General features: G+C 46.6%; 1 protein-coding gene across 1 annotated transcript; it reads right to left on the reverse strand.

Annotated features, from left to right (window-relative positions):
* Positions 1-11,648: 11,648 nt before the first annotated feature.
* LOC119284002 lies at positions 11,649-14,197 on the reverse strand. Its single transcript, XM_037563320.1, has 6 exons — positions 13,732-14,197; positions 13,075-13,134; positions 12,906-12,959; positions 12,611-12,694; positions 11,964-12,062; positions 11,649-11,786 (listed from the first exon to the last, which is right to left on the reverse strand). Exons 1-6 carry the CDS (start codon positions 13,834-13,836, stop codon positions 11,649-11,651), a joined length of 540 nt encoding a protein of 179 aa, XP_037419217.1. The 5' UTR covers positions 13,837-14,197.
* Positions 14,198-15,130: the final 933 nt, after the last annotated feature.

Consider the following 15,130-nt stretch of genomic DNA (forward strand, 5'->3'; position numbering starts at 1 on the left):
ATCTGAGAATACTTCAATTGATCTCTAGCAATTCTTCAATTCTTTCGAAGCTGCACGCTAGCATCATATGGTGTTGGAGAGGGCTTGCAGTCACTATAGCCAAAGCGACTCAAGATCTTTTCCACATAGTGAGATTGAAGCAATGTAATCCCACCATCATCATCTCTCAACAACTTGATGTTCAGAATCACATCAGCCACTCCTAAATCCTTCATCTCAAAACAGTGAGATAGGAAATCCTTGACCTCCTTAATAACATTCAGCCAGTAGTCACACAGAGCACTCCCCAAAAACCTTATCACCCTTCTCCCGTACATGACTCAAAGAGTGCGGTTTCGGAGGCCTACTGTCCCGACCTGCGGTGCACGCCGCAAGCCGGGATGGAGAAGATCGTAGACACAGCGCAGTGCTCAGGAACCGGTGGCGAGAGGAAGAAGTAGTTCTGGTGCGTCTTGCTGAGAGGAGCGACCTCCCTTTTATAGGCGCAAGAGAAGGCGGCGAGAGGGTAGCGCGGAGAGCTGAAGGGACCGAGGGAGATGAAACGAACAGACAATAGCCGAAGGGTGCAGCGTTCGCATTTAATCTCCACTGCAGCAAAAACTTTCCATCTCCCGAGTGACCTTTCGTATACCCATAGTGCGTGGCAAAAATTTAGACATCGGCTCGGCTCATTCCCGCAACCCGCGGCGCGTCGTGGCGAGGCGTGGTGTGGCGAGGCGGGCGGCGAAGGAGGAGCGCGCGTGGATGTCCCTCTTGTTCTCGTGCTCATACAAGTGGGGAAGAACCCCCTTATAAGGAGGTCCAACTCCCACTAAACTAGCAATGTGGGACTAAACTTTTAGTAGTATCCCTTGCCTTGCACAAATGGGCTAAGTGGGCCTCTAGGATTTATTAGGAATTTCTGAAATAGTTATTGGGCTGCCCAAAATAGACTAAATTCCAGCAATCCCCCACCAGATCCCAGAGGCACACAGAAATTTGCCTTTGGTTCCAAAACACTGTTTTATATACCGGTACTGCAGTGGAGACTGTTAAGTTGAACTTCCACCTAGAACTCTATGCTACACTGGTAAGCAACTTGAACACTGGACTGGGCCTTGAACTGCAAGTTTTCTGCGAATCTAGCTTCACATAAAGCCTTGACCGATACGTGGCTACCGTGGGTCTTCCCGCGGGTGGAGCTTATGCGTCATACTCCGTGACCTTTCATGAGTTTACTAGAGAGAACCCTACTCTCATAGATTGCGACGTTTGACAATCAGACTCATATAGGTGTGTTCTTCAAAAGATGTTCTCCAGGATAACATCTCTGCTTAAATAAGCCACTTAGAACACATTAAGATATACATCAACCTGCCATGCAGATTAGGAGAGTATTGCATCTTCATGGAGTGGTATTGTGAATAGTAGGGATACTTTCCTCTCAGTTGACCAACAGCTTGTCTTCCACATCTAATTCACGGGATCTCCGATCACAAAGAATAGGTTACCACTGTGAACAACTCATATTGTGGGTCTCATACCCATCTCCCTTGATGCATTATCTATCACATCACGTGATAGACCCTTAGTAAAAGGATCTGCCAGATTTTTGGACGTTTGGACATAATCCAATGCAATATCTCCAGAGTTTTTCATTTTCCTAACAGACTTTAACCTTCTCTGAACGTGTCTTGATGACTTCATGTTATCCTTTGAGCTGCTCACTTTCGTGATCACAGTTTGATTGTCGCAGTTCATAAGGACACCCGGTACAGGTTTCTCAAAAACCGGTAAGTCATTCAAGAGTCGGCGAAGCCAATCTGCTTCGACCGTAGCTGTATCTAGTGCTGTGAGTTCTGCTTCCATAGTTGACCTCGTTAAGATGGTCTGCTTGCAAGACTTCCAACAAACAGCGCCACCTCCATGGGTGAATACATAACCACTTGTGGCCTTTATCTCATCAGCATCTGAGATCCAGTTTGAGTCACTATACCCTTCAAGCACCTTTGGATGCCCAGTGTAGTGAATTCCATAATTCACAGTTCCTTTCAAATAATGCAAAACTCTCTCCAGAGCTTTCCAATGCACATCTCCTGGTTTTGAAACAAACCGACTCAGTTTGCTAACAGCAAAAGAGATGTCAGGTCTTGTAGCACTTGCTAAGTACATAAGCGAGCCAATAATCTGAGAATACTTCAATTGATCTCTAGCAATTCTTCGATTCTTTCGAAGCTGCACGCTAGCATCATATGGTGTTGGAGAGGGCTTGCAGTCACTATAGCCAAAGCGACTCAAGATCTTTTCCACATAGTGAGATTGAAGCAATGTAATCCCACCATCATCATCTCTCAACAACTTGATGTTCAGAATGACATCAGCCACTCCTAAATCCTTCATCTCAAAACAGTGAGATAGGAAATCCTTGACCTCCTTAATAACATTCAGCCAGTAGTCGCGCAGAGCACTCCCCAAAAACCTTATCACCCTTCTCCCGTACAGGACTCAAAGAGTGCGGTTTCGGAGGCCTACTGTCCCGACCTGCGGTGCACGCCGCAAGCCGGGATGGAGAAGATCGTAGCAGCAGCGCAGTGCTCAGGAACCGGTGGCGAGAGGAAGAAGTAGTTCTGGTGCGTCTTGCTGAGAGGAGCGACCTCCCTTTTATAGGCGCAAGAGAAGGAGGCGACAGGTTAGCGCCGAGAGCTGAAGGGACCGAGGGAGATGAAACGAACAGACAGCAGCCGAAGGGTGCAGCGTTCACATTTAATCTCCACTACAGCAAAAACTTTCCATCTCCCGAGTGACCTTTCGTATACCCATAGTGCGTGGCAAAAATTTAGACATCGGCTCATTCCCGCAACCCGCGGCGCGGCGCGGCGCGGCGCGGCGCGGCAAGGCGGGCGGCGGAGGAGGAGGAGCGCGCGTGGATGTCCCTCTTGTTCTCATGCTCATACAAGTGGGGAAAGAACCCCCCTTATAAGGAGGTCCAACTTCCACTAAACTAGCAATGTGGGACTAAACTTTTAGTAGTATCCCTTGCCTTGCACAAATGGGCTAAGTTGGCCTCTAGGATTTATTAGGAATTTCTGAAATAGTTATTGGGCTGTCCAAAATAGATTAAATTCCAGCAATACCATCAAGGCCAGAATCAACTCTTTCTCTGCAACCTCTCCCACTCAGCAAGCCTCTGCTTTCTGGTCTCTTTCAGCTTCTCCTTTGCCTCCTTCAGAATCAGAGCCTCCTGGTTTTTTCTGATCTTCTCGGGCGCCTCCCCTGCAAACATCAACGCAACATCGGCGGCGAACCGCGAACTCTTTGCTGTTGAAACCGCAGTCCTCTAGCAACATCTCCTCTCACTCGAACGAGGTGGAAGAAAAAGAAGAGTGCACAAGGTTTTTCGGCCGGCGCACGAACGCCGTCACGGACGCACGAACGCCCCAATCATTTTCTTTTTTCCGGTGGCTACATGGCTCTTAGCGACGCTCGGTGGCACATACCACACCACGCTGATCAATACACAGGGCTGGAGTTTTTATACGCGGGCGCTCACCCTACGCACGGCCAAGCCATCCACCCTGATCCACTTCCTACGCCAACGCCCACATCCAGGACGTGGCCAACTACTTCACTAACGGAGGCTGCATGCAACCTCCATCAGCTACGTGCGCGTACTAACTAATATGACCGATTCACTCAGCCATATCTCAACTAACTAACAAACTTTCATCTCAAGATTACTACTAACATTTTCCTTTCTAATCTTGATTTGCCTTCGCCAGAGTTGTCGTCGCTCCCGTCGTCGTCTTTGCCGCGACCGTCGACTCGACCTGGCGCGCTGACGCTGGTCGGACCGTGCTCCATCACGACCCCGGCAACATACGCCGAGCTCCTTCTCCGCCGGCGATACACGCCTGACGTCCTTCTGCGCCCCGCACGTCCCTCGCGCACCCGACGCGCCCGACGAGCCCGACCGCATCAGTACTTCCCGCACGTCCCGCGCATACCCGGCGCGCCCGACGAGCCCGACCGCATCGCTCACCGCGTGCCGCCTCCGCGTCCGCCATGGCAGCCGCCAGTGACAAACACCAGAAGGATGTAGCCGAACTCGAGCACGGACTCGAGCACCACGGCGACATACGCCGCCTCCCAACGTCAACCGCACGCTCGTACGCGCGCCCGCGGTCCCGACGCGTCCAGTGCGCACCCATAACACGCACCGGTCGCGTCCGGCTCGCCGCCGCGTCTTATTGCCCTGCACCGCCGCGGCCTTCATGCCGCCATGCAGTGCCTCCACGCCACCACGCCGCGCCACCGCACAGGTCCGTCGGGGCCGCTGCGGCTCCATGCCACGCGCCTCCACGGTTGTCGCACCGAGCCGCCGCGACCTCTGCGCCACCACGCAGGTCCTCCGCGGCCTCCTCGTCTCCGCGACCACCGTGCTCTTCGCGCGCACGACATCACACCGCACAGCCGCGGACTCGCCACGTGTCGCCGTCACCACGCGCTCACCGCGCGCCGCAGCTGATGCCTCCATGTCGTCCGCGCACACTGCGTCCGCCGTGGCCACCGCGGCCTCCTCGCCATGCCGCGCACCTCCATAGATCGACACACTGCCCGGAGCTTCACCGCGCAGCCGCCGGCGAACGCCGCCACCGCCGCCACGCCTCCGACACGGCAAGCACGCCCAAGACACCAAGCTCATGATACCAATTGTTGAAACCGCAGTCCTCTAGCAACATCTCCTCTCACTCGAACGGAGGTGGAAGAAAAAGAACAGTGCACAAGGTTTTTCGGCCGGCGCACGAACGCCGTCACGGACGCACGAACGCCCCAATCATTTTCTTCTTTCCGGTGGCTACATGGCTCTTACCGACGCTCGGTGGCACATACCACACCACGCTGATCAATACACAGGGCTGGAGTCTTTATACGCGGGCGCTCACCCTACGCACGGCCAAGCCATCCACCCTGATCCACTTCCTACGCCAACGCCCACATCCAGGACGTGGCCAACTACTTCACTGACGGAGGCTGCATGCAACCTCCATCAGCTACGTGCGCGTACTAACTAATATGACCGATTCACTCAGCCATATCTCAACTAACTAACAAACTTTCATCTCAAGATTACTACTAACATTTGCAAGGGCTTCCGCCAGGTGCCCCCTGGCCACGTCATCCATCGACTCCTCCGACAAGAGCTTCCGCTTGAGCAGACACTCCTGCATGTCCGCAGCGCCGACTTGCTGACGAGCGTGGCCTCGGCCGTCTCGGCGTCGCCTTCCTCCTTGGTGGCGACGAGCTGCCGATCGAGGTAAGCTACACCACACGTGTATAATATAGTACGCCGTTGGCTGTGTGTAAGCAGGAAGCTCATGCATGCAGGCGCGAATGGAGGGCGTGCAAAATAAATCGTTGATTTGCTTACCCTGGATGTTCCCGAGATTCATCTCTTTCTTCTCCGACATCGCGCGCGCGATTTCGGTGATGGTTCCCCGCCGTGGCCTACTGGGTACTGCGCGCGAGAATGCGCGGTGCGTACTTCTGCTAGCTTCGCTGGGGGAGGAGGAGGAGGAGGAGGAGAGGTGAGTAGTACATTTTAATGGCGGAAGAAGTGGTTTAATAGACAGACGCCATGGGTTCGCCACCGCAACGCCCGGCGGGCAGCCGTAATACGCACCATCAAGTTCTGACACTTCGACAGAGGTACCGACCTTCGTGCGTGCTGCAGTGGTAGCCAGCCAGCCAGCCAGGCATAGCTTGCCTGCGTTGACTGTGATTCTCTTCACACACATGCATGCATGAAGCATAATACCCATCATCAAGTCCCGATTGAACTACATTTTCCTTTGACCATCCTATCTATGTGCTTGAGAAGATTTACCCATCAGTTTGACCCGGGTAAAAGATGCTTCACCCTTGAGCAGTCTAGCAGAAGAACATAGCAAAATCTCTTGTCATAGTTTCATCCATCCATCTATCTTGCAAAAAAAAGGTTTTATCCATCTAAGAAACTTTGGGGTGAGAAACAAAAGTGGCCTCCAAAAGAACTAAAAAACAATCTGAACTTCAATGCAGACTTTTTATTATAATGACAGCTAAATTACATAAATTATTGGCGATTTTCAAGACGAATCCTGAATAACTGAATGGATGTGTACTGAATTGATAGCTTCAGTTCATAGAAAAAAGTGCCCATGTTTGTGCAATAAAGATACACAGACTAAATGACTCTCCAAATAGTAATATATTTGTGCTCTATATCAAGCTTGACATATAATTTGTTAGTAAAAAAAATGTTTTCGAGAGGACATACAGCAATTTCATAAATTGCTAGCATATGTCACATCAAGAGAGTGTTGATCTTCTCGACATGAACTCTGGTTCTAGCAAGATAGCACTCCTTCATTATTTTATTGCTTCATGTTTCAGATCAAAGCAAGATCTTCGGAGGTATTCCTTCGGGCTCCTATAATGGCGAAGCAAATATAAATTAACCAATAATGTTAACCAGGGCCAATAATAACAGAACTTGGACAAAACGGGCCACCTCAGATAAGCTCAAGCCTACTCCAAGGACTGTCTCTAGTGTACGTAGGCAACTATATTTGGGGCACGCTGATCTCATATCTGCGGTGGTTCACATTGAACATTGATCTCTAGGGTAGATAATTTTAAAGTATGATGGTTGCTACTCTTTTCGTAAAGAAATATAAGAGCGTTCAGATCACTACTTGATCTAAATACTAGTAGAAAACATGGCATACATTTGGGCCTGTTTAGCCCATTAGTCCCGGTTCTGTCACGAACCGGTACCCATGGGCCCATTGGTCCCGGTTCATGAGGCCAGGGGCCTGCCGGGCCTCGTGGGGGCATTGGTCCCGGTTCGTCTGGGACCTTTGGTCCCGGTTGGTGGCACGAACCGGGACTAATGGTCCTCGCTTCTAGCCCACCTCCAGTGGACCCGGTTCGTGGCACGAACTGGTACGAAAGGGTGACCTTTAGTCCCGGTTCGTGCCACGAACCGAGACCATTGAGTTGCCTATATATACCTGTCACCCGCGAGCAGAGCACTCCGAGTGCTCTGTTTTTCCTGGCCGATGAGGGGGGAGCTTCGTGGTGCTCTAGCTCACCTCCTATGCACACCAGGTGTTCGATGGAATGCCCGAGCCACACTACTTAAGCTTTCTTCTCTTGAAGCTCGACCTCCAAGCTCCATTTTCCTTAATATTTGTCTAGGTTTAGTGGTCCGTCCCGTCCTGTCCCCGTCTTCACCGCCGTCGATCGCCCGCGCCGATCTCGTCGCCTGCACCACCGTGGTCAGCCTCTTGTTCTTATCTTCTTTCTGAAAGGAAAAAATAATTCTTACTTGTATGTTTATATAAATAGTTGTATAATTTTTTTAATTTTATTATTGCTTCTTATTATTTAGTGCGATGGTTTTGGTATCCGCCCCCGTCTGCCCTCGTCCTGTCTATGGTTCGGATGTGGTATATATATTATCTTTATAACTATTTGGTTCATTTATTGTTTATGACAATTATGCCGACCAACGTGACATAGATTTTATTTATCTAGAAGGTATGTGAACCAGAAATTCCAACCGACCCTATTGTCGAGAGGTTAAATTTAGTTGAAGAAGAAAACAATTTCTTGAAGGAAAAACTAAAAAAATTGAGGAGGAGAAGATGATATTGGAGTTGCATGTTGCGGATGTCATCGATGATCACAAGAACAAGATGGATGCAACGCGCTTGAAGATTAGAAAGATTAGAAAATATGCCATTCATACCGAGACTTGGTATCATTATACCGTTGGATCAATTGTTACCTTGGTTGCGATTATGACTGCATTTATTTTTGCATTGAAATGTTTTACATAGTTTCAATGTATGGTTTAATTAATTAGATGCTCTGGAGAGCTATATGTTGTTAGATGAGAACTATGTATGTATGTACTTTGGTTTTAATGTGAGATGATGAACTTCTATTAATTTGGTCACTTAATTATCTATTCATAATGTTCTGTAATGATTTTTGACACACTTAATTATATATAATGCATGAAGCAGAAGTTTATGATGCCAGTTCTCATCCAAGGCCCTAAGCAACCCGGGCAACGACATTGATGTGTACCTAAGGCCATTAGTTGAAGAACTTTTACAGGTGTGGACTGGAAAAGGTGTACATGTGTGGCATGAGCACAAACACGAGAAATTTGACCTGCATGCGCTGCTGTTTGTCACCATCAATGATTGGCCTGCTCTCAATAACCTTTCAGGACAGACAAACAAGGAATACCATGCATGCATGCACTGTTTAGATGACACCCAAAGTATATACCTGGACAAATGCAGGAAGAATGTTTACCTGGGGCATTATCGATTCCTTCCGACCAACCATCAATGTCGAAAGAAAGGCAAGCACTTCAAAGGCAAGGCAGATCACCGGAAGGAGCCCGCCATGCGTACCGGTGATCACGTACTTGCTATGGTCAATGATTTAAAAGTAATCTTCAGAAAGGGTCCCAGCGGACTATCTGTTCCGAATGACGTTGCGGGACATGCACCCATGTGGAAGAAGAAATCTATATTTTTGGACCTACCCTACTGGAAAGACCTAGAGGTCCGCTCTTCGATCGACGTGATGCACGTGACGAAGAACCTTTGCGTGAACCTGCTAGGCTTCTTGGGCGTGTATGGGAAGATAAAAGATACAACGGAGGCACGGGAGGACCTGCAACGTTTGCACGAGAAAGACGGTTTGCCTTCAAAGCAGTATGAAGGTCCTGCCAGCTACGCTATTACCAAAGAAGAGAAGGAAATCTTCATTCAATGCATGCTCAGTATGAAGGTCCCGTCTGGCTTCTCGTCGAATATAAAGGGAATAATAAATATGCCAGAGAAAAAGTTCCAGAACCTAAAGTCTCATGACTGCCACGTGATTATGATGCAACTGCTTCCCGTTGCATTGAGGGGGCTTCTACCGGAAAACGTTTGATTAGCCATTGTGAAGCTATGTTCATTCCTCAATGCAATCTCTTCGAAGGTGATCGATCCAAAAATCCTACCAAGGTTAAGGAGTGATGTGGCGCAATGTCTTGTCAGTTTCGAGCTAGTGTTCCCACCATCTTTCTTCAATATCATGACGCACGTTCTAGTTCATCTAGTCGACGAGATTGTCATTCTGGTCCCAGTATTTCTACACAATATGTTCCCCTTTGAGAGGTTCATGGGAGTCCTAAAGAAATATGTCCATAACCGCGCTAGGCCAGAAGGAAGCATCTCCATGGGCCATCAAATAGAGGATGTCATTGGGTTTTGTGTTGACTTCAGTCCTGACCTTAAGAAGATAGGTCTCCCTCAATCGCGGTATGAGGGGAGACTGGGTGGAAAAGGCACGCTAGGAGGGGACTCAATAGTATGTAGGGACGGGCATTCTTGGTCTCAAGCACACTACACGGTTCTACAAAATTCTACCTTGGTGACCTCGTATGTCGATGAACATAAGAGCATTCTGCGCTCCAAACATCCGGACCAGTGTGAGGACTGGATTACATGTGAACACATCAGGAGTGTCAGCAGTTGGTTCCAAACACGTCTCAGGTGTGACAACACTGTTTCCGATGACCTGTACTCGTTGGCGAGGGAACCATCTTCGACTGTAATGACCTACAAAGGGTACAAGATAAATGGGAATACATTTTACACAATCGGCCAAGATCAAAAGAGCATCAACCAAAACAGTGGTGTCCACTTTGATGCATCAACCAATAGGGGAAAGGACATATATTATGGTTACATAGTGGACATATGGGAACTTGACTATGGAAATGATATTAAGGTCCCTTTGTTTAAGTGCAAATGAGTCAATCTGTCAGGAGGCGGGGTACAGGTAGACCCACAGTACAGAATGACATCAGTGGATCTGAACAATCTGGGGTACACAGAAGAGCCATTCGTCCTAGCCAATGATGTGGCTCAGGTTTTGTATGTGAAGGACATGTCTATCAAACCGAGAAAAAGAAAATATAAGGAAGCAGATACATCATAGGATGAGCCAAAGCTCTACGTAGTTCTTTCAGGAAAAAGAGACTTCTTTGGATTGGAGGGCACGACAGACATGTCTGAAGATTATGAAAAGTTTCATGAAATTCCTCCTTCAAAGTCAAGGCTGACCCAAGCATCCTATTAAACGATGAAGATTATCCATGGTTACGGCACAATAAGCAAAGAACACAAGCAAAGAAAAAGTGGAGACTTTCTATCAATAACTATTATGATGATGCCTTTGATGTAGAATATCACTGCAGTTACATTTGAACAAATGAAATCCATTTGTAACAGATGAGTTTTCGTCCGAAACCGTGATACTTCCAAAGAGATTGTCTGTTTTGTATCCAGTTTTTGTCATAACCCTCTCAACTTTTTAACACATGCTATATGAGTGAAATGATGATACCATGCCAACTTTCAACCTTTTCAGAGTTCATTTGTAGTGCTTTTCAATTTAAGGGTCATTTAGCTCAAATAATGAACTAATACCAAAAAGAATGAACTAATAGCAAAAACAATGAACTAAAAATAATCAATTAAAATATTCTGTTATGATCAACTAAAACAAAACTATAATATCCTTCAATAGAAAAAAGAATCAACTAAAAAGCTTTTATAAAACTCCAATAGCAAAAGGAATCAACTCAAAAACTTTTGTAAACCTCTAGTATTGAAACTAAAATTATATAAAATTTATGCAAACAAAATTATCAAAGTATTTTCTGTTCAAAACATTAAAAGCAAAAAGAATTTCCATAAAGAATTTTTTTGTTAAAAACTTTAATAGCACAAAGAATTATCATAAACAATTTTTGTGTTAGAAACTAAAATAACAAAATATGTTTTTGAATATAATGATAAAACACAGTAATATTAAATAGCAGGAAAAAGAATCACTCAAAAATCTATGTTTATAGTAAAGTTATTCAAAAACTAGTGATTCACACAAATTACAAAAAAAAAATCAAATTTAAACTATTCAAATTGGAAAAGAAATGGCACTAACAGAAAGTTTATATTTTTTATTACCTAAAAGCAAAAAAAACTAAAAAATAAAGAAATAAACAAAAGAAAATAAACAATGCAAAAAACAGAAAATAACTGGGGGAAAAATGCCACCTACTGGGCCACCAGGGCCTAAATACGACTAGAAACCCTACCGTGGGCCAGGATTCAGGCCCGCAGAAGGCGAAGTAGGCCCATCAGGCATAGCAGTGACGATTAGGCCCATAAGCCTGCAATAGAGAGGAGCTTTAGAGGGGTGCGGCAATGGGGCTTATAAACCACTGCGCGCCCCTCTCAACTAGCGAGGTGGGACTAAAGTTTTGGCCACGGGCACCACGAGGCCTTTGATCCTGGTTGGTGCTACCAACCGGTACCAAAGAGGGGCATTGGTACCGGTTCATGGCACCAACCGGTACCAATGCACACCTTTGGTACCGGGTGGTGCCACCAACCGGTACCAAAGGCCTCTACTTCCCGCCCTTCGGGCTGCTGAAAAGAGACCTTTGGTCCCGGTTGGTGGCACCAACCGGGACTAAAGGTGGGCTTTGGTACCGGTTTTTTCCACGAACCAGGGCGAATCCTCCGTGTATCTCCACTACTATTAAACAATCAAACAAAAAGTTGGCTCCCCTCGCCCTTAACCTCGAAGTTGTCTGCCTTGAGTCGCCACAGCTCTAGACGCCGCCCACCAACACCGTCTCCTGCCTGCACGGCGACCTCGCGGCACTGCACCACTCCGTCGCCTCCCTGCATGATCGCCATCGCCGATTGTTGCCACTCGCAGCATGGAATCCGTCAGCGACATAGTGGGCGCCCAGGAGCTTGCCCTTGCAGCGTGGCATCCGCGAGATTGCCAGTGCCCAGGAGCCTGCCCCGGCACCCGCGCGCCCGCGCCCGCCCTGCACGTCCCCTGAACTAGCTGACCACACGTAGCTGAAATTCTTCCCCGCACTTCTTCAGGTTCGACTTCTTCCTTTGACATGTTGCAGCATTACTCAGGATTATAATTTTGAGAATAGAGTTCTAAAAAATAAAAGGTTGCACAGCAGAATGCTATAAGTTTTACATCTCTAATTAATGGTTTTCCATGTGGAAAATGGTTAGTGTTTTGGCTACTGTAATTTTGTAACTAACTGAACCATTCACCCTATCTCCTTGGCCTGGTGTCAACAAAGTTGGCTTTCAGAATTTAGAAAGGTTACTTGAGTGGTCGCAGAACACCTAAAATATTGGATTTAGCTTAGAGAATTTACAAAGTTGCCAATGGTATTACTGTAAGCGCACATCACAGAACGGGCAAATTAATCATAATTAGTTTCAGCTCTGGCCTATGGCGAGTACGCATGCACATACATAGACACTCATATGCATGCACCCTGTGAAGAGCCTCTGGAAGCCATATGCCAAATTATAGAGTGCTGCTCTGAAACACCATGTAGCTATACAAGCACACACAAGGCTGTGGTGGTGCTTTCTATTAAATCACGTATGACCCACCAAACCATGTAATATGCTACTTGAGATGTCTAAAATTCTTTGATTTAGGGACATGCACGGAATGAACTACAAACTGCACTAATATACCAACAGATACATACATACATACCCGATGCGTGCTCAAGGACATACCAAGGCCCCAGGCAGATACATAAAATCTGAACATACATGAGGAGAAAGAAGAGAAGTTCATTACCCCAGCTGAAGATACATGAGTAAGAAGCAAGATAACGGTACATATCCAGAATTAAATGTTACTTTTATATTACATGATCTATGAAATACCATAAGAACACTAAATCACAAAGCCCTATTGAGAAATTAATTCTCTAGCTACAAAGCAACAGTTCTATGAAATCAAAGCATTACCCTTGCCAAGATCATCATCAGCGCCACCATGGACGTCAACAGCAGGGCCAACAACTGAATGTGGTAAACAAATATGCCTATCACATCAAGGAAATGTTCCATAGACAACTCCATGGATTTCTTAGAACAATAAAAATACTGGGCAATGCAACTCAGAATCAAAACATACTCTTCGATTCAGACTTTTTGCTCCCATCCCCTTTAGGCACCTCCTTATCCCTCTCGAAATCTGAACCATTAAGGGCCTTATCATCAACACAACCACCAACTAAGCAGACAATTTCTCATATTAAATTCTTGAAAGCGGACACTCATTCATGGTAACCACCATGATGAGCTTAATAGTATTACAAAAAGAATTGCCAGTTTTTATATTCAAATGTCATATCTGAATGTAGTATGCTTAAACATTTGCATATGCTACCTGATTAGTTTTTTATTTATATTCAAATGTCATATCTGAATGTAGTATGCTTAAACATTTGCATATGCTACCTGATTAGTTAGTGTAGGAATGAGAGGCTTGCACTTGTTGTTCCATTTTATCTCTTGAGAACTACATGACACTGGATTTCTCTTCAATAGTAACTTCTCCAACTTCCTTTCTTTCATGGTAACTCTTGGATCCACTCACAACCAGAAGGTGCAGCAATCTAGAGCAGGATAATACTCAGTTAAATCAGCTTTTCTAACAAAGCCCTATAACAGAAAGAATTATACACAGTATTGGGAACATTCATGGTGATTTCTGAATGAGGCGATGCACCTGGGGACGAACCGAATTGACGGGGTGGAGCAGGCGGCGGGGTTGGAGAGAGAGACTTACCTGGACCCAGAAGACCGCGCGAGAGAGGGTGGAGAGGCTCATGGCGGCGACGGCGGCGGCGACGGCATCAGGAGGAGCGAGAAACCCGGCGTCGCACGCGAGCATGCCGAGCTCGAGCGGCTCCTCGAGCACTTCGGCAACCGGATTCGGAGAGGGAGCGGGGTAGAGAAGGTGCGTGCGAGTGCCACGCCTTCGCGTATGCCTCTGCCGGCGCCTAGCGCTGGCGCGAGCATGCCGAGCTCGAGGGCGTCCTCGGCCACTTCCGCGACCGATTCGACATGAAGGGGAGGAAGAGCAGCGGCTGCGAAGGGGAGCCTCGACCTGACAGGGAGCACCCGTGGTGGTGACGGAGGGGAGCGGCGGCTGGACCAAGGAGCGCCGGTGTTCGTGACGAACGGCGCCAGCTGTGGGGTGAGGGATTTGGCCACCATGGGAGAACGGGGAACGGGAAGAGATGTGTGAGGGACTGAGGGGGCGGTGGGAAGGATAACTAACGTTTTTCTCATAATCATTTAGTACTCCTATACTACTAGCTAACGTATTAGGCAGTGACCGGAGAGATATTGTGAGTCTATTTAAAAAAAGAGAGATTGTGAGTGACTGCGACTTTGTTCAAATCAATTTTTTTTATCTTATAAAAAGATCCATTCTTTTTATCCGATTTGCCTGCGTGCGTGCGATCTTGTTTTATCATCCGGCCTTGTTACAATAATTTTTATTTCATGATTTTAAAAGTTCATTATATGAATCTCTATAAAAGTTGTTTTTATTAAAAATAATCTATATAAAAGTTGATACAATAATTTATTGAATATATTTAAGTTCCATAATCATAAAGGTCATCTTGTGGTCTATGGATGTTAAATTTTATGGAGCACTTCAGTGGAGATATTTTTTCTAAAACTCCTGCATCAGTATATTTTTTTGTATCATTATACTTATTCTATGTTGTATCACTGTTTTGAAACTAACCATGGTTAGTACTTTCTAGGTTCATATGATAGATTTTAGAACAAAACTAGTTGTCACTTTTGTGGACTAGGAACTGAGTGATGATAATTTAAGAAAATGAGATTTAGAAAATGATGGAAACAATACAAATCTCACGGATTGTATGTTACACGCGCGATCATATCGTTGGGTATAAGACACATTTAAATAGCTCGATGAAAATAACTCGCTAAAAGAGAAATTACATTCAAAATAGATGTTTTTATAGATTATGATACGTGCGTTGCACGTGCATATTTACTAGTATAAGCAGGACTTGGAAAATTTTCGTTCCAGTTCCCCATTCTCCCGCCGCCGACGCCGCCCTCTGCCCCGTCGCCGCCGTTGCCGTTGCCCGCGCACGCCGTCGCCGCCCCGCGCCACCGCTCGACCTCGCCGCCTTGACGCC

Source organism: Triticum dicoccoides, chromosome 4A, assembly GCF_002162155.2.
Source record: "Triticum dicoccoides isolate Atlit2015 ecotype Zavitan chromosome 4A, WEW_v2.0, whole genome shotgun sequence".
Classification (NCBI taxonomy): Eukaryota; Viridiplantae; Streptophyta; class Magnoliopsida; order Poales; family Poaceae; genus Triticum; species Triticum dicoccoides.